The following is a 27,942-nucleotide window of genomic DNA, read 5'->3' as shown; positions in this document are numbered from 1 at the left end:
CCCCTCCCGTCGGTGTGTTTTTTTTCATGCGCATCGGTTGCGCACTTTTACTCGGCTCAGCGAGCCATTTTTGTAGTCCATTATTTACCGACCTGAGGGAGCGGGTTTCTCTCTCCGCAGCGGGCCTCTTCGGACAGGTAAGGCCTTCACCTTTTTCCTCCTTTGTCTTCTCTTCCTCTCTTCATACCGTTGCTTTCGATTTTTCTTTTTTTGTCGCCATCTTCTTTCCACCTTTATACTCACTTTTCTGTAACTTTTATTTCTGTGCCTTTGTGTTTTCTCTTGTTTTTCCCGACTTTTCTGGAGAGGGCTGGAGTTCACCGTCCGGCCACTACTCCATCACGTGACTCCTCTCATGTTGAACTCTTCTTCTGTTGGCTCCATCTCCATGCTTACTTCCCCAACCTTGATTCTCCAACCCCCACTACAGATCCCTTCTCCTGCATTAAAATGTTCTTCTCCTCCTGGACACCTCGTTCTGGTCTTCTACTGGCTGTGGACCTTTAATGTTTCCAACTGCTGCCATAACATCAACCGTGTTGACTTCACTTCTCCCCTCACTCATTCCAGTCTCACCACCTCAGGATGCCTGGCCCTCCACACCAATCCAAACCTCATCATCAAACTTGTAGTCTGGCGCACTGACCTCTATCTGAGCGAAGCAAGACGACAACTCTCAGACATTTCCTCTTACTTACCCCTCCAACAGGACCCCACCAAAACTCACCAAACCATTGTATCAAGCACCATTTCTGAACTCGTAACATCCAGTCACTTCCCTAGCACAACCTTCAACCTTATTGCTTCCCAACCCCATACTGGCCATTTCTTCCTCCTATCCAAGGACCACAATCCCAATTGTCCAGGCAGTCTCATCATGTCCACGTGCTTCTGCCCCACTGAATTGGTCTCCATGTACCCTGATTCTGTTTTGTCCCCCCCAGTCCAGTTCCTCCCTATCTACATCCAGGACACTTCACATGCCCTCCATCACTTCAACAACCTCTGGTTCCCTGAACTCAATCACCTCATGTTTACCATGGATATCCAATCCCTACACACCTCCATTCCCCATATTGAAGGCCTCAAAGCCCTTCATTTCAATCTAGACAATAGAACCAACCAGTTCTCCCCCTCCCCCTGCCCACCACCACCCTCCTCCAACTGGCAGAACATCCTCACCCTCAATAATTTCTCCTTTAACTCATCCCACTCTCTCCAGGTTAATGGGGTAGCTACAGGTATCTGCATGGGCCCCAGCTATCCCTGCTTTTTTGTTGGCTATGTGAAGCAATCCTTGCTGCAAGCCTACAGAGCCAAGGGCCCTCAACTCTTCCTCCAATACGTCAATCACTATTTGTTGATACCTTCTGTACCTCATTGACTTCATCCACTTTGCTGTCAACTTCTACCCCAACCTCAAATTAATTTTGTCCATCTCAAGTAACATTCTCAGGAGACAAAGTCTCGACAGACATCTTCTATAAACCCACAGATACCTCGACTACACTTCTTCCCATCCTGTCCCATGCAAGGATTTAATTCCATTCTCTCAATTCCTTCATCTCTGTCACATCTGCACCCAGGATGAGGATTTCCATGCCAGATCATCAGAGATCTCTTCTTTCTTCAAATAACATGGCTTTCCTGCTACAACCATCAACTTGGCACTCACACGCATATCCTCCATTACCTGGACATCTGCCCTGGCCCCCTCCATTCTCATGACAGGATTCCTCTTGTCCTCATCTTCCACCCAACCAGCCTCCACATCCATCATATCCTCCTCCACCATTTCCACCACCTACTATGTGATACCACCACTAGACACATATTCCCCTCTCTGCCTTCCACAGGAATCACTCCCTCTGTGACTCCCTTGTCCACTCCTCCCTTCCCACCAATTGTCCCCTTGACCGTAGGAGATGCTTCACTTGCGCCCACACATCCATTATTCTGGGCCCAAAACAGTCCTTCCAAGTGAAGCATCATTTCACATGTGAATCTGCAGGGGTCATCTACTACATCCAGTTGTGTTCTCCTCTACATCGGAGAGACTGGATGCAGACTGGGAGATTCCATTGTTGAGCACCTCGACTCTGTCCGCCGCAATAGTGTGGATCTCCCAGTGGCCACCCATTTCAATTCTCCATCCTATTCCTTTGCTGACATGTCTGTCCATGGTCTTGTACTGCCAGACTGAGATTACCCATCTATTGGAGGAACACCACCTCGTCTTCTGTCTGGGCACCCTCCAACCTGATGGCATTAATATCAACTTCTCTGGCTTTCATTAAACCTCCCCCCCACCTCCTTGCTTCCTCCCTCGACTCTCCATTCCCTGTATCCTTTCGCACAGACATGACAAATTCTACCTTGTCTCTTATCACATCCAATTAACACCTTTTGTTGGTCTGGATTCCTCCCCCATTGTTTGATTTCTGAGACTTTCTGATATATCCTGCTTCTGCCTTTTATGTTTTTTTACCTTGGAGAACTTAGGCCTGAAATGTTGGCAATATATCTTTGTCTCCTATAGATGCTGTAAAGACCAGCTGAGTTTGTCCAGAATTTTGATGATTTTACTACAGTCTCGGTGACTGCAGCCTACCGTGTTTCTCTCTTTCACTGGCACAACTCTGGTCCTCATTTTGAAAAATGTCAATTATGGACTCCAAAGGTGATCAAAAGCTTAGAAACAAGTCTTGCTCTCTTATACCTGCACCAATGAATCAATTAAACATACTTGAATACTCACAAACACGTATGAAGCCAAATTTCCTTAACATTATGGTGCCGTGAAATGAGGGGACATTTATGAGGTAGGGATTTAAGTTTTTTCTAGTAGATATATATGGGTCAACACAATATCGTGGGCCAAAGGGCCTGTAATGTTCTATGACTGATGTAGATGACAAACAACAATGCACCCAGCACCAATCTTTGAAGCATACCACTAGCCAGAGGACTCCATTCTGAGAAGTAATCATCCACTACCACTCTGTGGCTTCTTTCACAGTGCTGTAGTTTCTATATGCTCAAAATAATATGTATACAAGTAACCTTGAATAAAATCTGAATGTGCACTTTAATTACATGTGAATTGTTTGAATACAAATTTAAAACTGTGGAGCACAGGAGGAAATCAAGGTACAAAAAAGTGTCTTTGTCCCAAACATTAGGGAGGGCTCTGTCCTAATACTTTGATAGTCAGGGAGACATTAGGGATAGATAACATGAGTGTATTTAACTGATTTCAGAGGTTTATGAAGATGTTATCCACTTTAGTAAGTCCTTTGACAAGGTACCACATGGGAGATTAGTCAGGAAGGTAATGAACTGGATTTAACATTGGGTTTATGGAAGAAGCCACAGAGTGGTAGTGGATGATTACTTCTCAGAATGGAGTCCTCTGGCTAGTGGTATGCTTCAAAGATTGGTGCTGGGTGCATTGTTGTTTGTCATCTACATCAGTCATTACAGGCCCTTTGGCCCACGATATTGTGTTGACCCATATATATCTACTAGAAAAAACTTAAATCCCTACCTCATAAAACTTTTTTTTTCCATGTGCCTAAGTGTCTTTTAAATGCCTCTCTTATTCCAGCCTGCACCACCACTCCTGGCAATGCATTCTAGGCACATTCGATTCTCTGTAAAAACCTTACCTCTCATGTCTACTCTAAACTTTCTTCCCTTCACTTTGTTCAGATGTTATCTGGTGATTGGTACTCCTGCCTTGGGGAAAAAGGAGCTGACTTTCAACCTTATCTGTACATCTCAGAATCTTGAAAACCTCTATTAAGTCATTTCTCATCCTTCTTTCCTCCATTGAGAAATGCCCTAGCTCTGCTAACCTTCCAGGCAACATCCTGGTAAATCTCCTCTGCACCCTCTCCATAGCTTCCACTTCCTTTCAGTAATGAGGTGACCAGACCTGAACACAATATTCCAAGTGTGGTCTCAGTAGAGATTTATAGAGCTGCAACATTACCTCATGACTCCTGAACACAATTTGTTGATTAATGAAGTCCAGCATACCATAGGCCTTCTCAATTGTTCTATAAACCAATGCGGCGACCTTGAGAGATCTATGGATTTGGGCCCCAAGGTCCCTCTGTTCTTCCACATTGTTAAGTAACCTACCATAAACCATGTACTCTGCGTTAAGAATGACCTACCAAAATGCATCACCTCTCACTTATCCATGTTGAACTCCATCTGCCACTTTTCCATCCAACTATGCATCTTGTCCATATCCTGTTGTAACCTATGACCATCCACAACACCTCTAACCTTTATATCTTCTACATACTTACTGACCCATCCCTTTACTTCTTTGCCCAGGACATTTATAAAAATCACAAAGAGCAGGAGTCCCAGAACAGATCCCTGCGAAACACCTCTAGTCACTAACTTCCAGACACAATAGTTCTCATCTACACTCTGCTTTCTACAGGCAAGTCAATTATGAATCTATACAGCCAAGGTTCTCTGAAATCCATTGCTCATGACTTTCTGAACAAGTCTCCCATGGGGGAACCTTGAGAAATGTCTTACTAAAATCCATATACACATCTACCTTCATCAATTTCTTTTGTTACCTCCTCACAAAACTTAATTAGGCTTGTGAGGCGTGACCTTCCCCTCACAAAGCCGTGCTAACTGTCCATGAGAAGACTGGACTTCTCTAACTGCTCTTAAATCCTGTCCCTATGAATCCTCTCCAATAGTTTGCACACCTCTGCATTCTGTAATTCCCTGCATTATCCCTATTACATTTTATTTGAATATTTTTGATTTTTTCAAAAATATACATAATAAAATTTTCATTATCACAAAATATTAAACTTTTTCTTACCAACAACAACAAAAACAAAACAGTCCCTCCTTCCCTCCCTCCCCCCCTTCCATACATACGAATCCACACACTGTCAGAGCTTACATATCTTTTAAATATATAGAATACAATTGGGGAAATCGTGTTTAAATATATATAACAGTTGCATTTATAGTCCTTTTTCTTATTACTATATCTGGGGCTCCTATGCGGTCCAGGTGTGGCTGCCAGATCTTTACAGAAATGTCATATTTGTTCTTTATATTATATGTTTTTTTTTCCCCATAGTTATACAGCTGTTCATTTCTGCAGTCCATTGTGCTATATGTAGAGGGGAATCGGACTTCCAAGTGATCGCAATACATTTTTTTTGCTAGAGCCAGTGCTGTTTTTATAAATGAGATTTGATATTTATTCAATTTGTCGCTTATTTCCATAAAATTACCTGGTAGATATAGCTCTGGATCACCTGTGAAGGCCACTCCTGTTATTCCGGTTAATTTTTCTGTAATGTCTTGCCAAAATGGCCTCGCCTTCACACGTGACCACACCTGAAAAACATCTCTGATATTTCTGCTTTTGATCTATGTAACTTCTGTGGGGTAAGATAAAATTGGTGTAAAAAAATTATACTGAACCAATCCATATCTTGCATTTATAATTGACGTCATGCTGTCCTTACACCAATCTGACCAATTTCTTTCTGAAATCACCACACTCAAGTCTAACTCCCATCTTTCTCTTGACATCTGTAATCCTGGTTTTGCACTTTTGCTCTAGAGAGCAGAGTACACTTTTGTTATAAATTTGGATGTATTCCCCATCCAGACAGTTCATTTTTGTGTTTTAATTGTTTGAAGGACAATTACTACCTCCGTGTAGTAGTCTTCAATATATCTTATACCTTAGGCAATAGAATATTAAATATGTGGTATGACAATGTTCATAGGCAATAACACATTTTTACACAGTGGAGCTTTTATTGATATCCGTACTTTTTTTCCCCCCTATACATTCATTAATTTCTTGCCACATTCTGATCATATGTATTAGTATGGGATTATCTGTCTCTTTTTTCTAGTGATTTGACACTCTATTTATAGATAAAATCCTTTGCTTCACCCTCCTCCATTGAGTACATTCCCATCTGAATCAAAAGGGTGGGGGGTGGGGGAATGTCATCAATGAAGAAGGCTGAAAGGAATCTAGCCTGTACAGCTAAGTAGTATTTTTTTTTAAATCTGGAAGTCTAAGTCCCTCCAGTCCGTAGTCCCATGTCAATTTTTTCCAGTGTGATTCTTGGTACCTTATTATTCCATAGGAACTGTCTAATAATTGTTTAGTAGTTTAAAGAAGTTTTTAGGTCATAGAATAGGCAGCAATTGAAAAAGGTATTGCAGTCTTGACATCCCACTAAAGTAATCAGTAAATCTCTCCAATTCTGCAGGCCCCTTTCTATCTTTCCAAGAGGAGGAACATAATTTATTTATACAGATTTTGTAAGTTGTAGTCAGTTGCTATTCCAAGATATTTTATTCCATCCATCTTTCATTTAAATTTACTTCCTTTTTGCTATCCTTTGTATTCAAAATTTGTTAATGGCATTATCTAACTTTTATCAATATTTATTTTATAAGTTGATGTTCTTCCATATTTTTCTAATGTTCCTTGTAATTTTTCCAAAGATTTAGCTGGATCTGATAGGTATAGTAGCATATCATCAGCTAATAGATTAATTTTATGTTCTTCTTGTCCAACTTTGAAGCCCTTTTATATCCAGATCCCCTCTTATTATCTACGCCACTGGTTCAATGGCTAAAATAAAAAATTCTGGAGACAGGGGGCATCCCTGTTTTCTCTATCTACTCAAGGGGAACACCACTGATATCTGGTTATAATTTTAGCTTGCGGTTTATGGTATAAAGTTTTTATCCATTTTATAAATATTCTGTCTATGCCAAATTTTTCCAGGGTTTTAAATAGAAAGGGCCATTCCAAATGGTCGAATGCTTTTTGCCATATCTAGGGAGACTGCAATACTTGGAGTCTGTTCAAATTTTGCCATGAGTATTATATTAAATAATCTTCCTAGACTATTTGAGGAATGTCTTCCTTTAACAAATTCTGTTTGAACTATATGTATCAATTTTGGTAAATATTGTCCTAACCTATTAGCCAATGCTTTTGGTAGTATCTTGTAATCAGCATTTAACAGGGATTTAGTCTGTATGATGAAGTTTTTAATGGGTCCCTGTTTCTTGGTTGAGAATGATTCTGGGAGGGTCTATGCTTCTACTGCTTGGTCCAGAACATCTATTAACAGGGGTTTAATAGTTCTTTAAATTGTCTGTAAAACTATTCTCCCTGGGTGATTTAATAGCCTGTAGAGTACCCAGGGCCTTTTCAGTTTCTTTCCTTGTAAAGTGTCTAGTTCTATCCTTTATCTCTCTTCTAGTTTTGGAAGTTCGACATTCAACAAACATTCTTCCATTTAATTCTAGTCTCCTAGTAATTTTGATTTGTATAATTTTGTGCTATGTTGTCTAAAAATGTCATTGATTTCCTTTTGTTTTTATGCTCGTGTCTCTTTGTTTTTATAGAATTTATCATTTTTGATGACTTCTCTGATTTAATCTGCCAAGATAAAACTTCACCTTAATATAGCTTTTTCATTTTTGTCTTCGTATTGTATGATATCTTAGTTTTTTATTCTCCAGTAATTTGTATTGTTTTTAAAAACTGGGCAGACATTAAAAATAAGTCAATCTTTGTATGTGAAGCATACACCCTTGAGTAAAAGGAGTAATCTTTCTCTGTGGAATTTAATTGCCTCTGTAGCAACTACGTCACAGTGTGAAATGAAGAACAATATGACCAGACGTAGTCAAGTCAAAGTTCAGTAAAAGTTGTTTACTCAGTCACGCACAGCTTTTGAAAACCCAAATGGTGTCAACGCATTGTGAAGTCACTTGGAACCTCCTGAGCCGGTTCGATTAGGCCTCCGGTGAGCCACTACACCTCCATATATTGATAAGATCTATCTACTATTGGATCCAAGAAAAAAAATTAAAATTTCCCCCAACCAATTTATCTTGTCTTCCCTCTGCTGCTTTCATAAAAACTTCATAATCATTTGGAGCATAAATGTCCAGGCTTCTCCATAAATTTTACAATATACTATTACATACCTTCCAGCTTGATCAATGGAAGTGTCTTCTATTAACACTGGTGTATTTTTATGAATTAGAATCATTATCCCCTCTTGCCTTTGAAAGGAAGATGATATTATTTGTGTTTTCCCCCCCCCCCCCCCCCCACCCATCCTCTTTTTAATTTATCATGTTCCAATTTGGTAAGATGTGTATCCTGCAAAAATATTATATCTGCTTTTAATTCGTTTAAGTATGCCGACCCTTTTCTTCTTCATCGTCCCATTTACCCTGATAATATTAAGACTAATAAACTTTTATCCATACCATTTTTCAAAAAATATTGTATAATAATAAAACCTTATCAATTTTTTAAAGAGTGTAACATTTTCCTTTTAAGAAACATACACATCATTAGCTCTGATGGTAATATTAACAATAGAACCCAGAAGCCTGCAGAATCTTCTGAAGAACCTCCTCCCTTTAACACTATTTTTTAAAATCACTCCTCTCCTGGCACTATTTTTCCCCTTAAATCAGAGTTCCCACCCTACCACTTTCTTCACCACTTTTCTTTCTTTCCAGAGCTCTCCATGTAAATTGCAATTATTTTTCTTTTAAGAGTGAAAACAAGATAGTTTTAGTACTATTAAATATAAATAAAAAAGATACGTCTTTCAATTAGCCCCGTTTAAAAATGGTCTTTTCAGTCTTCTCATCTGGCAACTTCAATCTTTTCATAACTTTCTTGAAAATTCGTCGATTACCTTCTGAATCACTGTTTACCCTCAAAATCACTGTTTTTGGATCACAGTTGTCTCTTTACTTCATCAAATTCTTTGTTTAATCAAGGCAGGGCTAAAGTCCTGGAAAAACATTACTTTTGCATTGTGCACCACTAATGGGCCAATTGTCATTGTTTGGTTCTCCAAGATCACATCCCTCTCCCAGTAACTTAAAAATCTTACCAGGACTGGTTGTGGCCAATGTTCACAAATTTTTCTGGGTCCAAGGGTCCAGTGAACCCTTTCAATATGCAACTTTACATTGAACTTGTCTTGTCCCTGCACTTGTTGGATCCACCTTGTCTTCCCCTTGATTCCTTTGATTCTTACATTGTTACGTCTACTGAAATTTTCCATATGATCGAACTTGTCCATCAGTCCTTTTCTATTTGAAGCCAATGATTTTGCTTTTTCTTCTAGAGCCTTTAGCCTGTCTTTTGTTTTGTCCAGCTCAATCTCTACTTGAGTCATTCGTTCGGTTAAATCTTCCATGATTTCTTTAATTTCCGATATGTCTCTTATTGCTGATTCCACACTTGTGAAATGAGTGCAGTTTCCATCTTGTTCAGGATGGGGGCTATATCTTGGGCTGACCCCCCCCCCCTCTCCCTCGCTCTGCTGGGTTCAGCCATTCCCAAGGCCCTCCTGAACCACTCCACATCGGGCTTTCACTCAATGTTCCTGGCTGAGCTGTTGTTTCTTCAATTTTTGTTTTTGGTTGCCTTGGTCATTTAGCATAAGTTGTATCCATTTTTGATGATAAAATTCTGGTTTTTGAGCTTTCAGACTATATTTTAAAAACTTTTTAAGGAGAGCTTTTTCAAAACATGTCTGCTCAGATCCTCAGCTTGGCCATACCCCCATTACTTTTTTTAAAAAAAGGAAAAATGGGCTAAAAATTGAGAGATGGAATTTAAGGTTGATGAATGTGAGGTGTTGCATTTTGGAAGGACATATATAGTAAACAGTGGAGCACTGAGGAAGAACAGAGGGATCTGGGAATACAAATACATAATTCCCTGAAAGTGGTGTCACAAATAAATAGGGTAATTGAGTGCTTTTGGCACATTGGCTTTCATAAATAAAAATGGTGAGTGTAGAAGTTGTAATGTTATGGAAATTGGTGAGGCCAAATTTAGAGTATTACGTGCAGTTTTAGTAACCTGACTACAGGAAAGATATCAATAGGATAGAAAGAGTAAAGAGATTGTTTACCTGGATGTTGCTGGGACTTAAGGAACTGAGTTGCAGGGAAAGGTTAAACAGGTTATGACTATTTCCTGGATCGTAGAAGAATGAGGTGAGATTTGATAAGGGGAAACAAAATTATGATGTGTATAGTTAGAATTGCAAGTAGGCTTTTTCCACTGAGTTTAGGTGACATACAAACCAGAGGACATGGGTTAAAGGTGAAGGGGGAGGTTTATGGGGAACATTAGGGGGAATTTCTATAACCATATACAGCACTGAAACAGACCAATTTGGCTCTATTGTCCATGTCAAACATCATCTCCCTTAGTCCCACTAAATAGCATTTGGCCCATAACCCTCCACACCTCTCCCGTCCATATAACTATCCAACCTTTCCTTGAATATTAACATCGATTTTGCTTCCACCACCACTGCCAGAAGTTCATTCCATGTGTTTTCCTTTTTCCTCTCATTCCATGCTCGTTTGAATCTCCCCTACTCTCAGTGGAAAAATCCTATCCACATTGACCCTATCCATTCCCCCTTATAATTTTGAATACCTCTATCAAATCACCCCTCAACCTTTCTCTGTAACTGAAACCCTGGCAACATTCTCGTAAAACTCTTCTGCACTCTCTCTATACTATTTATATCCTTTCGGTAATTCCGCAATCAAAACTGCACACAATATTCCAAATTTGGCCTCAACAATGCCTTATATAATTTCAACATAACATCCCAACTCCTGTGTTCTATGCTCTGATTTTATGAAAGCCAACATAATAAATGCCTTTTTCACCACCCTATCCACGCGATTTAACTTTCAGAGAATTATGTACCATAACTCCTAAATCCCTTTGTTCCAATGCACACCTCAAATGTCTACCATTTAACATGATGTCCTATTTTGATTAGTCCTGCCAAAATGTAGCACCTATTTATCAGTATTAAACTCCATCTTTCAGCCCACTCTTCTAACTGTCCTATTATCACCCTGTATGCTTTGATAATCTTCCTCACTGTTCACAACACTGCCAACTTTTGTATCATCTGCAAATTTACTAATCCAATTTGCCACCCTATCAGCTAGATCGTTAATATATATGACAAACAGCAGCGGAACCAGTATCGATCCCTGAGGCACTCCACTCAACACCAGCTTCGAATTCGACAATTTTCCATCACGACATTATTGAATCCATTTCACTACTTCATTAATAGGTAATTCTTCCATACGAACCTCTGATGCGGAGAGAATGGTGAATGCAGGCTTAATGTTAAAATTTAAGAAAAATTTGGACAAGTACATGGATGAGAGGGCCATGGTGGGATATAGAATGGGTACAGGTCAGTGGGACTAGGCAGAATAATAGTTCAGCACAGATTAGAAGAACCAAAGAGTTTTTTTTAATGTGTTGTCATGTTCTATGGTTCTAGTGTAAAAGTAATAAACAATTAATTTCTAACTCCCCGTAATGTGAAATCAGTAAACAACATTTGGTGGTCAATAGCAGATATTTATTTAAATGGAAAAAAAAATTAGTACCAGAACTTGTTTCTATTGCATTTAGTTACATATGTATTGTGTGACTGTAGCTCTTTCATTAAAGACAAATATACAATGAACAATCAGATACCACAGTTTACACACTAATATAATGCATCAGTCTAGCACAGGAACCACCAAAACACTGAGTTCAATTCTCATTTACAGTAGAAAAATTCCACTCCAGATTAGCCTGTTTTCTTTTCAGATTCATTACTGTACAGATTATGGTAATTTTGGGAAGGGGTACAAATAATTGGTTAATATATTAAACACAACAAAAGTGTAAAACAATTTACATTTTACTGACACAAAAAGTCAGCTGTGTTAATCATGCAACAAGTAACAAAACTTGCTGAAATTAAAAATACTTTCAAAAGTAGTATAATTGCATAAATATTATACAGTTCATTTACTGTAAAGAAATGGTCTTCAAAATGATGCAGAAATGTATGACAAAATGATTCCTACCAGTTTTTATACACGAGAGCAAGGTGCAAAATAATTGTGACTTTTTTTAGTCTTGGCGTAGACATCAGGTTCTACCATTGTAAGCATAACATACAAATTGCACAACACATTATACAGATACATACAACATGAATAATGTTTTACAACAAGAGGAAAAGGGAAGTTGTTTGCACAAGGAGTATACTTACTACAACATGAATTGCTCTAATTACTTTCTTCAGATTATGATATTATGTATTGATATGCCCATCACAATTTTAACACAAAGGTTAATTTTAAATAAACAGTTATACTAAGAAGTGATCCTTGTACTGGTAGCAGCATTTTACGCAAAAAGATTTTCTGTCCACAGTATTACTGCAGTAGGGGTCAGCCAATTGATGTACAAATATGCCCATTCCAAAAGATCCTCGCAAACATAACATGTTAACAATTACCGGTAGTTGCTTAATTTTCCCAATGTGTTTTCAGATGATAGTTGTTGTCCAACAGCAATATTCTTTCAACAGCTACTATTGAATACTGACGTAATTTGCATAGATGCTCATTGGTACTATCTTGCTTTTTATATTATGGTTGATTTTCCAGCATTAACCAAGTGGAGCAGCCTAACACCAAAGCACCATGCCAGTTGCCAAAATTCACTAACAATGAGATAACTGTTACAATAAAATATTACCAATTTGATCAATTTAGATGGGTGGAAGCCATTTTGTGAAATTTACTGAACGATATTTAAAAATCAGCTGAACTAACAACCAATGACATCCCTCCACTCTATGCATTGTAACAATGCATAAAAGTGTTATTAAATAAAGCCAACTTACGGTATTGGTTCTGTATGTTGATTAGAGGAAACTGCTGATCTAAAATGCATTGGTTTATGAACAGGATGGGTAGAGAATTCATCTGCTTAAGTTACAACACTAACTTATTTTGTTTTAGCTACAGTGGAACTTAATATAAGGGAGGCCCAAGGTTTGTTCTCTTCCACTCCTACATGCAGAATCTTACATTGTGTTAATGCAGTCCTGAAAGTACAACATTTATTCTCTGCGACTGCAAGCACCCCAATGTTTCTGAAAATAGTAGCATTAGATAAATGTTTGCTGGATTAGAAATGGTGGCATAGCACATGGTACACAAGTATTAATATTTTCCTGAAGTTAGTTCATTAAGGAAGCTATTACCCTCAGTACAGCAAAATGACTAATCTGAAACGACTGCATGCCTCTTTTGACACTGTGAACTATGTCATAAGAGTAAACAAATCCATATCTTTACATTTTGATTGAAACAATAATTAAAATGAAAAAATACAATGCAAGGTTTTAATGCAACTGAAAAATGATAGTTGTTCTGGTTAACTTTTGCACATATTTTCATCTCTTAAAATAGTTACTCAATTATGCTAGACACACTATTATTGATTTTGTAATCACACATTTAGTAGTTAGTAGGACATCTTGTTACAGGCAATTCAGAAGTTTCTTGTTTAAAAAGGCCATTACAATTATTTACACTATACACAAATAGGGTTCTTGCAGAGATGGCAGATTTACATCTAAAATCTTACAAGCCACAGATTCAATGAATAGGAGTGTATGAGGGATGATTTTGGGTCCAGAACTACTCTCAGCAACTATGAGCACATTAACTGCCAGGCAAATGATCCCTTTCTATTCAGTATATTACACAGTGCTTCAAGACAGTACAAATACATTTATGTAAACTCTTCCCACCCACCCTCCTCATGACATTTTCTTTTGCATAAAATCATTTGAAATAGCTGGGAATAATAATTATTCTTGTCTGTCAACTGATTCAGCTCAGTGACCACCTAGTTCCTGGAGCTCTCCTCAGCTCCTTTCTCCTGTTGCAAGTTGTAGTAACAATTCTGACAAACTCGGACAGGCGAGGAAATTTTCAAGCGTCTCACCTCGGACTGAAATCGACTACACCTGAAAGATGAAAATAACAAGCAAATGAAGTGTAATAAACATACAAATATTACATTGATTATATGAAGCAAATGGATATGGACCACATTTACTGGTAAACCTGGGGACTTGAAAGTCAAATAGAGTTTACAAATCCAGCTAGTCTGTGATGGACGATGTCGTTAATTTTATCAACTAGGATCAGTCAGCTCAAGGCCATCAGAGCCTCATCCGAACATGGAGGTGAAAGCCACTGTGCTTAGCATTAAACCATTTGGCATTAAGTAGCTTGTTGAAGCTGGGTATTCAAGGGGGGTATGGCCCAATGGTTAGATGGTTGGAGGTGAAGTCAATCACACAGCCTGGGCTCATCTTCAGATGCTATTTCAAAGAGTTTCGTTTATCACATAGGTAGAAGGTGACAAGAAAACAGAGACAATAGAGTATAACCTGTTAAATGGTATGTAATGTTTGTCCCAAATGCAATAACCATCTCAAACAAGAGACTGTTTAATCACCCATCCTCAATATTTGATAGCATTACTGTAGTCAAATCATATACAAATAAAGTGGGGGGAGGGGAATCACCATTGATCAGAATATGAACTGAAGTAGATCCTGATGTTCTGTCACTACAGTTGTAGGCAGGAGGCTGAGGGCTCACCTCTTGACAGCTCAAAGGGCATCCACCCCGACAAGATATGTCAAAAGCATAAAGGAATCATCTTGACTTGCCTGATTTTCCATATATCAGCCTTAATATTTTCAATGCCACCAAGAACAGGCATAGCAGAAGGAGAGGAACATCACCATTCCTTATGAAGTCACACACCATTCTGATCTGGAATGTATCATGTATGTGTGATCCTTCACTGTTGCTGGGCCTAAATCCTGTCATTTCCTCCCCAACATGACTAGGGATATGTTCCTGGAAGGACGTCAGTGGTTCATGATGAATGCTCTCCATGACCTTCTCAAGAGCAATGCACTGGAACCCAACCACTATTTACAAACTGTTCCCAACAGATCCTCTCCTTACATTCATTGCAATCATAATGCTCAGATCTATTCATAGAATTATCAGAATTAACCATGTTCCACCTCATCTACTTTCACTCTTTCAATTGACCTTTTGTCAATAACACCTCTGTTTTATTTTTGCATTATCTATTGTACTTAACAATGGGTTGACTTCCTTGCCAAACAATCCCAAAGTAAATACTGAGATTGTTCAAATTTCAATCTGCATTTAAATCAAGATCTAACATTAAGATCAAAATAAAATTAAACATGTGAATTTTATCACCTGTAAATATCATAGAAGTTTCATTTTGGATTGCATAAAAAAACTTACAAATTTTATACAAAAATTAATTTATGCTTCTTACTTTTGACAGAAGAGTTGTCCACAGTTTCGACAGTGATGCCGCCTCTCAGTCAGTGAGAAACGCACTGAACATCCTGAGCAGCAGTCACCACCATCATCTTTAATCCAGTGATCAGCAGCTGTCCTCCCAGGTTGGTCGCTCACTGACCAGCTGAATACTCGACCACGGGCATCACCAACAAGAATTTTACTGTGATCTCTGCAGAGGTAGGTGGAAATAAACAACAATCACTGCATTGAGTTGATGAGGTAAACCTTCCTGTGATAGGCTCATTGTTTGTATCACAAATATTTACCTGGTCTAGATGTGGAAAATGTATTTTGCTGGCCTAGAGTGATCAACAGTAGATCTCCAGCTGTGCATGAAGTCATACCTTTGAAAACATTTCAGCAAACAAACCCCTGCCTGCAGCCTTGCTGCCAGTAAAAGCTGCAGAAGTTTTAATGTTTAAATGAGAAAAATATTGAAAAGGTAATAATTAAAAAGGTAATAATTAAAACCGAAATAACCAATGAGGTATCTGGCTTCCATTTTGCTTTCTTGTTAACAATGGGTTTTGGCTTAATAGAGGTGTAAAAGATTATGAGAGGCATAAATAAGGTGGACAGCCAGCAGGAATAACAAACACCAAAGGACATCTGTACAAAGTGAAGGGAGGAAAGTTTAGGGGAGTTGTCAGGAGTGTTTTTTTTTTTTACAGAGTGTTGTGGGTGTCTGGAATACCTTGTGGTAGAGGCTGATACAATAGTGGCATTTAAGAGACAGCCTCTTTCACATTGCCAAGCCTCCTAGAAAGCAGGTAAATAACCCGGGTTGCAATACTAGGTGAGCCGTTCACACTGGACCATGAATTACCTGGTTCATGTGGATATCGTGGATTAAAGGAGGACCCCACCTCCAGCAGTAATGTCCCAAGTGACATATTATGTACTCGCAGGGGAGTGAAATCGTGGCAGGAATAAAGCACATATGTGCTCAATGTATAAAAGACTGTGGGAAAATCTACTGAAGTGGGTTTCAGACTGTTCAAACTTAGAATTAACCCACAGACCAGGTTGTCATTATTTCCTAAACAATATTGTGCACAACTATTTACATAGCTTTATATTGTATTAGGAATTATAAGTAATCTTGAGATGATTTAAGGCACAGATACACATTGCCATTTCCACCGGCTGCCGTGAATTATTATATAGTTACAGAGTGCAGCTGGCAGAGCTGTCAGCACATGGCCAGAGGAGCTGTCAGTGTGTACCTGTGCTTTAAATCATCTCAAGATTACTTATAATGATACATGCATGCAGGCACTGATGTCACTAATGGTTCCTGGTAGAGCGGGTTGGTCATTCACACTGCTGCAGAGTCAACTCCGAGTTAATTCGGCTGGGCTCTCATACAACCCCTCTATCAAGAATCAGAGCCCAGCTGACTTCTACCTGCCCTGCCTAGGTGGGACCTTTCACACTGCCAAGTGTGTTCCAAATTTCAGAAAGCCCACCTGAATTGTGCTGCCGAATCCACCCCCACCCCCTTCCAGTCGCCAAGCCGTCTCCCCCAACCATGGTCCCTCGGCCGCCTGGCAGTCACTCCCAACCACTGGTCCCCACTTGCCGGATTTTGGAGCGTTCCGGATTTTAGATGTCTGGATAAAGGATTGTGTACCTGTACTTAATCCTAAGCACCTTAAAACTGTGTGCCCTCATTTCAGCTCTGATAAAAGGCCTCTAGCCATCCAGATGATCAATGATTCCCATCACTTTCATTCCAAAGAGAAAAGATGAAGTTCACTCAACCTATCCTCATAAGGCATGTTCTCCAATCCATCCTCTGCACCCTTTCTAAAGCATCCACATTCTTCCTATAGTGAGGTGACCAGAGCTATACACAATATTCCAAGTGGGGTCTAACTGAAGTCTTATATAGTCTACTGCTGTCTGTAATGAGTTTGTACGTTCTCCCCATGATCCGCATGGGTTTTCCAGGATGCTCTGGTTTCCTCCCAACCTCCAAAATGTATATTAATTGGGCGGCAGTAGCTGGAATTGATTTCTACCATGTTGCAAATAAAATTTAAAAATATTAAATCTTTATAGCTGCAACAATCCCCAGGTTAATGAAGCCACACACCATACACCTTCTTAACAACATTATCAATCTGTGCAGCAGCTCTGAGAGTCCTATGGACACGTATCCCAAGATCTCATGTTTGTCCACACTGCTCAGTCCTCCCATTAACATTGTATTCTGCCTTCAAGTTTGGCCTACACAAATGAATCACTTCACATTTTTCTGGGTTTTGCTCCATTTGCCACTTCTCAGCCTAGCTTTGCATCTGATCAATGTCAATTTGTAACCTCCTGCAAACATCCAGATTATCCACAACATCATCCGCAGACTTATTAACCCATCCTTCTTCTTTCTCATCCAGGTCATTTAGAAAAACCAGAAAAAGCAGGGGCCCCAGAACAGATCCATAAAACCATAGAAAACAGGCCATTCAGCCCTTCTAGTCTGTGCTAAATTATCATTCTTCTAGTCCCACTGACCTGCAACCATTCTATAACCCTCTAGACTGCTCCCATACAATTTATTCTTAAAACCTACGAGTGAGCCCACATCAGGATGGCAGCTTGTTTCAAACTCCTACCCCTCTCTGAGTGAAGAAGTTCCCCTTAATGTTCCCCCTAAACCTTTTAAAGCTATGTCCTCTTGTATTTATCGCTCCCAATCTAAGTGGAAAGAGCCTACTCACATTTACTCTGTTCTATTCTACTCATAATTTTGTAAACCTCTATCAAATTTCCTCTCATTCTTCTACGATCTAAGGAATAAATTCCCATCCTGTTCAATCTTTCCCAGTAACTGAACTCCTGAAGATACAGCAACATCCAAGTAAATCCTCTCTGCACTCTTTCAATCTTACTGATACCCTTCCTGTTGTTTGGAGACCAGAACTGCACACAATACTCCAAATTTGGCTTTACCAATGTCTTTACGACCTCACCATAACATCCCAACTCCTATATTCAATACTTTGATTTATGAAGACCAGATGCCAAAAGCTCTCTTTACAACCCTGCCTACCTGTGACATCACTTTCAGGGAATTATGTATCTGAATTCCCAGATCTTTTGTTCCTCCACACTCATCAGTGTCATATCATTTACTATGTATGTCCTACCTTTGTTTGTCCTTCCAAAATGCAACAACTCACACTTGTCTTCATTAAATTCCATCTGCCATTTTATGGCCCATTTTTCCCAACTGGTCCAGATCCCTCTGCAAGATTTGAAAGTCTTCCTCGCTGTCCACAACACCTCCAATCTTAGTGTCATCAGCAAACTTGCTGATCCAATTTCCCACATTATCATCCAGATTATTGATATAGACAACAAACAACAATGGTTCCAGCACAGATCCCTGAGGCACACCACTAATCACGGACCTCCAGTCTGAGAAGCCTCCACACCAACTGATGGGTCAGTGGTGAGATAGCCATGGGCAGTGTAGCACTAAGGCCTTGCTCCTAGAAACTTTTGGAATACTATTTTAAAAAATAACTTCCTTTAAATAGATCTGATTCAGTAACAGCACTCACTTTGAAATGCCTATTGCAGTGACTTCTGAAGGGTGACAGTTGTCTTTTCGATCAAACGCAGTATGCATAGTTAACTTGCTTCGGAACACCAACTGTCGCTCCCATCTGTATCCTGGAATCAAAAAGAAAACCACTTGCATGATTTAAGAATAAAAAAATGTATCTTGAAGCTTGGAATATGTAACAATTGTGTTTAATAATTATTCAATGAATTGCAGAGATTTAATGTGAACATTTACTGTATTGATGAAGAGAGTAAAATGGAAAATCTAAGTACAAAAGCAAATGGAATTGAAGGTAATTTGGCTGAGAGTGTCTATGCTGGCTCTTTCAAAAGAAATGTTCAAAGAAATGTCCAGTGCTGCTGTAATGAAAATGCTGCCAGTGGTGTGGAACTGGGAGAGCAGGGAGCAGAAACACTCTGCTGTGCAGTGCCCTATTAACCAATTGTAATGCCAGAGGGTCTATTCAGGCTTTAAACGGCTAATAAGTGAGCAGACAGTGTTTATTTTATTTTAAAACCCTGCAACTACAGAGATCAGCTGACTAAGAGGGGTTGCAGATTCCAGGGGAGCAGCAGACTGTTGCAGGACACAAGAAATGGGGAGAATATCTTCTGTTGAGAAAGAGAAGCACAGGAGATGATTACAGGACAGTGATCACAGCAGTAGACCAGCAAGAGGCTCAGTGGCTGAAGAACTCACACAGCCTGTGGGCTGTTGATGACTTGAGGTCAAATTACTTGCATCAGGCTGCGGGCTACTGGAAAATGGGTTATGGGAATCTGGTATCAGAACTGGGATTCAAGAGTATGCTGAGGGCAAGAAGGCTTCCCGAAGTGCGTTGGGTGTTGAAGGCTTCCTGATTGTATCAGAGGTTCGGATCTGGCACTCAGGTTGCTAATGGCTGGAACAGGAGTCTGTACAGGTTCAGAGGCTGCAGGAGCAGTGGAGGTGAATCCACAGACACTTAGTATCTCTGAAGGGACTCTTTTGCTTCTGTCTCTCTTATGGTAGGGGCACTGGGCAATGCTCACGACGACTTATTTTTCCTTATGGCAGACAAAAGTTGAAACATATATTCCATTTTTAATGTATCATGACATGACAATAAAATAACAATTTTGTGAAAAAAAATCTCATTTGCCCATGGGAGATGCCGCGACTCGACGGTGCTTTTGCAAATTCTTTAATATTTGAGAGACTGAGCTATAGACTGGACAGATAAGATATCAAAAATTTTTACTACTTTGAACACCACTACAAAACACACTTAACATACCTTGTTCTAAGGAAAACTACCCTACCTTCTGCAGTGAGTTCACATAAAAGACAAAAGTTGTTTAGATTTCACATTTTAATTTGACAATAGATGGTAGTGATGGAGCTCCAAAATGTTAACACCTTTCTAAATGAACGAGTTTCTTAATTGCTTAAAGGCTTCACTCCAAATTTCAATGATCTTCCCCAAACTCTTAAACCAATTGATATAAATTTGCCCTATGTGCTTTCTCTGATAATAAGAGACATTATTCTGTCTTAAGTACCAAATCTATTTGTTAATTCCTGGAAATGGCAGAAACCTTCTTGTTGGTGTACAATCAGTAGTGGGTCTCTTTATAAAGATTCATCTTCCATGTTGATTAATTCTTATATTGATCAATTCTTAATCCTTTAGTTTGACTAAACTCCAATGATCCAAAATTCTCATTTATCTAAAAACTTTAAAACATTTTGGATAATTGAAGATATCCGAAATCCTCATGTATCCACATATTTTTGGAGCTGAACTGACCGGTGAAGTTGGGCTGCCAGCAGCAGTGTGGACTTTGGTGGGGAAGTGTCGGTGATCGGCAGTGGCCAGCATTTTTTTTGGGTGAGAATTAAACATTATTTTAATGCTTAAAAAGCCTTCCCTTGTTGTTTGTTGCTACTGAGCTGTTTTTAAAGAATGACCAGTTTATCGGACACAGGCCCAGTCCTGACCATTTTGGATAATCAGAGCTATACTATATTTGCGTTCTTTTCTTTTGTCTTCTGCAAACTTCTGGGTTCAAAGTAAATTCAGTTAAAGGAATTGAGTTTCCCAATTTTGATAAAATTTAAAGATTAAACTCAATGGAATATGTTGAAATTAGATTTAGAGGACAACTGTCTGTACAGTGCTTTAATAACACTCAAGAGGGTAATTCCTGTTTCACTAATTTGATAGCTTTGTTTCTGTACTATACCTTTGTTCCTTGAGCAAGAGTATGAGTTCAATGTCAGATGATGGGTAAAGGTTCCTGGAAACAACAATTGATGACTTGTGACAGAAATAGAGAGATGAAAAGTTTGCATTTGATTCAGTCAGGCTTCCCTAAATAAAATGTCTTGTAGTTTCACTATACTAGCTGGATTGTCATTTCTAATACTTCCTCTTCAATATCACCTTGTCAGTAAAGTGCTGACAATGGAGGTTCACAACATCTATAAATAAAATCACTCCCTAGTGGAAAATCAGATCTTGTCACAGATTGCATTGCAACGAGTGGGACAAAGCTAGAAACAATATTGTGCTATACAATTAGATGGACATTGCAGACAATTTTTAGGCTCTGGTAAAAAAAATTTGATTTTCAACAATTGAGAGGGTAAACGCCAGAAATAAAAATCTGTTACTCAATCAACATTTCCTGCTGATCGTAACTTTCATCTCAAAGCTTATAATTAATGCTCCTTGCCAATCTAAATGTGACAGTTCATTAAAATACTGCAGAAATTTGGCAGCCATCAAAAAATGCTTCTCAGGAAATAAATGAAAAGGTGAATGTGTGATGAAGAGCCAATAATTTAAACCTTAAATCACGACAGGTGCTCAGTATTCTAGTACGTTATCACATTATGTATCTCATTTTAGCCCAAATCTATTTAACAGCTGAGATTTCCATTGAAAAACATTTTTTTAACTCATTATTTTTCTTTACAGAAGCTCTTTTTTTTGAACTTTCAGAATAACCTTTCAAATCTAATGTTGAGAATCCAATCAGAAGGATGACATTTTTCTTTAACAGGTGACAACAGGTTGGTAGATTTACCAACCAAATAAGAATCATTGAAGAACCTTTAGAAAAACTATGCCACTTGCCAGTGTTGAGTGCAACATTTATTAAATACATACATAGTTGCTTGCTTGACCTTCAAATACAGTCAAGGAAAACCACAGCTTCAGGAATGCTATTTGCATGTTCTTCTCCAAGACACACACATTATCCCACAGGGAAATATATTGCGATTCCTTTTTTGTCAATGGGACAAAATTCTGAAGTCCATAGCTCAAAGAACATTGAATTGTCCAATTTTAGGAAATGTGTGCCCTCTCTTTTCCGAGTTACTTCCATTCACTCTCTACCCCCCCCCCCACAATTTTTGACCCTTTTCCCACTCAACCTCCACCCATTCTTAACTCACTCCTTCATTCTTTCCTGTGGACTCTTCCCTCCTCTCTCTTTTCCTCCTGCCCCTCACCTTTCCATCTGATCTCTCATTAAGCCACTACTGTCACATACTCTTCTTAATCAGATCCTAACACCAGCAGCTTCTGTTCCTACCTACCACTCATCCCACCCCACCCTGTATGAGTCACCTTCCTCTATCTTGATCATCCCTACCCATGATCTCCCACATAATTGGAACTGCTCTGCCAGAGCCAGCCAGGGAAATGCAGAGTGGTTCCAGCTCTGATAAGAGGACACAACTTCAGGAATAAAGGGCGCCCATTTAAAACAGAGATGCAGAGGATTTATTTTAGCCAGAGAGATGAAGATCTAGAATTTGCTACCATGGGTGACAATGGAGGCCAGATCACATTTTAAGACAGAGATTAATAGGTATTTGAATATTCAAGGTATCAAAGGTTATGTATGGGGAGATGGCAGGAAAGTGGAGCTGAGTGGGAGAATAGATCAGCTCATGATAGTATGGCAGAGCAGACTCAATGGACCAAATGGCCTATTTCTGCTCCTATATCTTATAATCTGACATCTGCCAGTGATCTGCATCTATTTGTCATCCTTCACTTCTCCCTGGTCCACTAATCTCTCATTGGCTTTAGTCCCATCCTTTCACCGTGTCTTCTTTACACCAGTTCTCTCTTGTCTCCACACTCTAAACCCTGATGAAAGGTTCCTGCATTTCTCTTTTTTAAATCACACTGATGCTGTTTATCCCGCTAAACTCCTCCAACAGATTATGTGTTGCTCCAGATTTCACCTCTGCAGTCTCTTGTATGTACCCAGGAGTATTCTTTTCCAGAGATTCTGCAGCAGTTCACGAAGATGGCTAATCACCACCCTATCGGGGCAATTAGGAAAGGGCAAAATTGCTGGTCTAGTTGGTGACATCCAGATCCAAAAAAGTAAACATAATTAGCAAAATATCTAATGTATCCATATTGCAATGCCCCAAGGCAATTTCCAAAAGTACAATGTCCTTTTCCATATGGATTCACCAAAACCTTATGCAATCTCAGCAAACCACCCTCATTCAGGCTTTCATGCAACGAAGGGTAACAAATTATTTGGTTTCAGAAATACTTGGTGCATCTGCATCTTGTCTTTCTTCTCATCATCCAGTTCATCAAGATATGATTTATTGATTTCTCATTATTTTAAAAGTGTTTTTACCTTCTTCTCTAAATGTACAACTTGTTCTGTGACAGATTATGTTGTGTTTGTATTGTATATAGATATGATTTTGGGAGATAAATTGGGGCAGGTTTTTTAGTGTAGGTCACTTACAAACACTTTTAAAATACTGGTGCTCTGCTCATGCTTGACAGGCCAGCACCAAGAGCCTTTGCAAAAGCTCTGGAGACTGGCCAACACATCACTAATGGATTGTTGTTTACAAAAAGACAACAAATGAAATAACTCGACCAAGCTGCAGGCTGTCTGGAGGGGAACTTGCTGTTCTAAGAGGTTCATGTGGTTTTGCAAACAGAGAGAGAAAAACAGACTTTCTCTCTGAGAGAGAGGGAATTCAGTTCTACAGTCAGCAGCAGCAGCTGGGACTGGAACAGGACAACCTGGCAAACTTGTGGAAAAACCCCATTTTGAAGATGGGTTGTGAGTGCTGAGTTCAGCCAGGTTAAAGCCCCTGTTGAAAGAGGAGAGGACTGGATGCCTAATGTTTTACATGAAATAAGAGAAACAAAAAGGAACTCTGTGGTGACTGGAAAGACAGAGGTTATCATCTGGAAAACCCTGATGGGGCACGTTTCTTCGGCAAGACATTGAAGTGGCTGATGGAAGTAAATCATCTGTGGGTGTCCTGGAAAAACAAATCTCTCTTTGACAACTGACAACAACCTTCCTGAGCAGTAACCATTTACCTTTCAAGCATCAAAACCTGGTGAACTTCATAAATGTTAAATTCTCTGCACAATATAAGAATTGCCTGCAACCAGAATGAGAAGTGAGATTGGACTGTGAACCAAAGAACTTTTCTGAACTAACACACACATTACATACATGTGCGCTTAGAATTAGAAGGGGGTTAAATTAGGTTAGTTAAGTTAAAGTTTGAGTCCTGTTTTCATATTTAAAGATAATTAAAAGCAACTTTTATTTAATTAACCATTTGTCTTGGTGAATACTGGGCTTGTAACAGTACCTAAGTGAGGAACTGGACCGATTGCAATTTGCCATGCGCCACAATCACTCTACAGTAGATCCAAACTCACTGGCACTCCACTCTGCCCTGATTCACCCAAACAACAGTAATATGTACATCAGCTGCTTTTCATCGAGTACAGATCAGCTTTCAGCACCATTATACCCTCAGTATTGGTCAGCAAGATTCAAAATCTGGGCCTCTGCAACTGGATCTTTGACTTTCTCATTGCAAGACCACAGCCAGTACAAATTGGAAATAATGTCTCCTCCTCACTGACAATCCACACAAGCACACCTCAAGGATGCATGCTTAGTCTTCTGCTCCACTCACTCTACACCCATAACTCCCTGCAAGTCAAATTCTATCTAAAAATTTGTCCATGACACCACGGCAGGATCACAGACAGCAATAAGGAAGCATACAGGAATGAGATTGATCAGGTGGTTGAGAGGCATCACCACAAAAACCTTGCACTCAACATCAGTAAAATTAAGGAACTGATTGTGGATTTCAGGAGGAGGAAGTCAGGAGAACACAAACTAGTTCTTATTGAGGGTCAGCAGTGAAAAGGGTTAAGAATTTCCAATTCCTGAGTGTCAACATCTCTGAAGATCTATCCTAAGGTCTCCATGTCGATACAATCATGAAGGCTTGCCAGCTGTTAAACTCCGTGAGGAATTTGAGGAGATTTGGTATGTCACTAAAGCCTCCTTCAAATTTCTACAGGTGTACTGAGGAGAGCATTCTAACTGGTTGCATCACTATCTCTTATGGACGTGCCAATGAAGAGGGACAGGAAAGACTACAGTGTTGTGAACTCAGCCAGTGCCTTCATGGGCATCAGTCTTCATTCCATCAAGGACATTGACGAGAGGTTGTGTCTTAAGAAAGCAGCCTTTATCCGTAAGGACCTTCACTACCCAGGCCATGCCCTCTTCTCGCTGCTACCATCTGGAAGAAGGAACAGAAGCCTGAAGATGAGCACCCAACTGTACAAAAGCAGCCATCATATTTCTGAATGGACAATGATCCTCAGACACTACCGCTCTTCTTTTGCACAATTTTTATTTAAAAAAATGTAATTCATAGCCATTTTGCACCTTTACTGCTGCTGCAAAACTACAAATTTTGTGATGCATTTTCATGACAGTAAATTGTGATTCTAATTCTGACCCCTCATGATTTCCCACACGGATCATCTAAAGCCATCTTACCCACTCACCTACCTGTATGTAACACTTTACGGATTTGTACTCTCCTCAAAGCCCAATTTCTCACTCACACTGTGTCATCATTAAATGGTAAATAATGAATGGAGATAAAGAGCAGAATGAGCTGCCTCAATGACTATCACCTAGTAGCACTCATATCCACTGTGAAGAAATACTTTAAGAGGTTGGTTATAGCTAGAATTAACTCGTACCCAACTCTGGACCCACTGCCACCTATCACAATCACTCCATAGCAGATGCAATATCACTGGCTTGCCCCTCAGCTCTGGATTACCTAGATATAGGTAGCATGTACATCAGGCTACTCTTCATTGACCACAGCTCAGCTTTCAACACCATCATACTCTCATTATTGGTCAACAAGCTCCAAAACCTGGGCCTCTCCACCCCGCTCTGCAACTGGATCCTTGACTTCCTCATCAGAAGCCAGCAGTCAGTATGAATCAGATACAAAGTCCTCTCCTCACTGACAGTTAACAGAGATACACCTCAAGGATGCATGCTTAGCCCATTGCTCCACTCTCTTGACACCCATAACTGTGTGACTAGGCACTATTCAAAACCCATCTACAAATTTGCAATGACACCACTGTTTTCAGCAGAATCACAGATAGCAATGAGGAAGCGTTCAGGATGGGTATCGATCAGCTGGTTGAGTGGTGTCACAACCACAAGCTGGCAATTAATGTTAGCAAAACCAAGGTGCTGATTGTGGACTTCAGAAGGGGGGAAAATCAGGAGAATACTAACCAGTCCTCCTCGACCATTCGGCAGTGGAAAGGGTTAAATTCTCGAGCGTCAATGTCTCTGAAGTTCTGTCCTGGAGCAGAATCACAGAGAAGGCTTGCCAGCGGCTACACTTTGTGAGGAGTTTGAGGAGATTCGGTAGGTCACCAAAGACCCTGCCAAATTTCTACAGGTGTACCATGGACAACATTCTGACTGATTACATTGCTGTCTGGTGTGGAGGTGCCAATGCACAGGACAGGAAGAGCCCAGACAGTGGTGAACTCAACCAGTGCCAACACGGGCATTAGTCTTTATTCTATCAGGACAGCCACAAAAGGTGTTGCCTTAAGAAAGCAGCCTTTATCCTCAAGGGCCCTCACCAACCAGGCCATGCCTTCTTCACACTACTGTCATCAGGAGGTACAAAAGCCAGAAGATGAATATCCAGAGGCACAAGACACCTTCTTCTCTTCTGTACAATGAACCACAGACACTACCTCACTTTCTCTTCTTTTTGCACTAATTTATTTATTTTTAAATGTAATTTATAGCTGTTTGTTTTGCAATTGCTTTTCACACAGACAATAGTGTGTGCATAGAATGTCCTGATGGCAATGATAGTGGAGGCAGTTAGAAGACTATTAGATGGGTACATGGAGCTGAGAAAAATGAAGGGTGATGCAGTAAGGGGATTCTGTGCAATTGTTAGAATACATCATTAGGTCTGACAATACTGTGGATTGAATGGCCTGTACTGTGCTGCAGATTTCTATTAATCTCAGCATTAACATCAGACTGTGTAGCCCACACATTACAATGTTATCCTCAAACTCTGGAAGAGGCTGGCTGAAAATAGGGATTGAACCTATTATGTACAGAAAAGACATGTAACCGAAGTGGTCATGGAAATGTCTGTGTTATAAATTTTGCAAATTTTGTGACGTTATAACCATATAACCATTTACGGAGCGGAAACAGGCCATGTTGGCTTTTCGAGTCCGGACAGGTTCACTGATTTTGTGCATTCATAACAATAAATTCTGATTCTTAAGAATTTGATAAAACAAAAGTCATTATTATTTACAATGTAAAGAAAAAAAGGATCTGGAGGTACACTGGAAGTCAGGGAGCACTCACAAAGAGAAATAAAGATCTATGTTTTGGGTTAGAGCAATTTTGAGATATCAAACATAAAATGGAGAAGGGCTGAGGAGGGGCCAAGAGATGATTGGCTACTGGTTAAGTAAAATTGAAAAAACTTAATTTTCTCTTCATTTAATAAAATAAATAAAGATTGAATTAAATAAAGGGGAGTTTGAGGAACTTAGCCAGGAAGCTGGCATCCATGGAGAGAAATGGACACTCAACAGTTTGGATTGAGACTCTTTTTTAAGACTAGAGTGGGAAGGGGAGATATTG

At 39.5% G+C, this 27,942-nt stretch overlaps 1 protein-coding gene across 6 annotated transcripts in view; it reads right to left on the bottom strand.

The window, feature by feature from the left end:
- Nucleotides 1-11,461: 11,461 nt before the first annotated feature.
- wdfy3 (WD repeat and FYVE domain containing 3) overlaps nt 11,462-27,942 on the bottom strand; it is a 444,121-nt gene continuing 427,640 nt past the window's right edge. For all 6 annotated transcript variants that reach the window (XM_069926060.1, XM_069926059.1, XM_069926063.1 and 3 more), the window contains 3 exons: nt 18,909-19,020; nt 15,311-15,508; nt 11,462-13,943 (listed from right to left, as the gene is read on the bottom strand). In XM_069926060.1, the coding sequence (XP_069782161.1) occupies nt 13,823-13,943; nt 15,311-15,508; nt 18,909-19,020 (431 nt within the window). In that variant the 3' untranslated portion in view covers nt 11,462-13,822. The remainder of the gene's footprint in view (nt 13,944-15,310; nt 15,509-18,908; nt 19,021-27,942) is intronic.

Source organism: Narcine bancroftii, chromosome 3 (assembly GCF_036971445.1).
Source record: "Narcine bancroftii isolate sNarBan1 chromosome 3, sNarBan1.hap1, whole genome shotgun sequence".
In the NCBI taxonomy this organism is placed as follows: Eukaryota; Metazoa; Chordata; class Chondrichthyes; order Torpediniformes; family Narcinidae; genus Narcine; species Narcine bancroftii.
The sequence above is the reverse complement of the archived record's forward strand: the minus strand, read 5'-3'. Positions and strand labels throughout refer to the sequence as shown.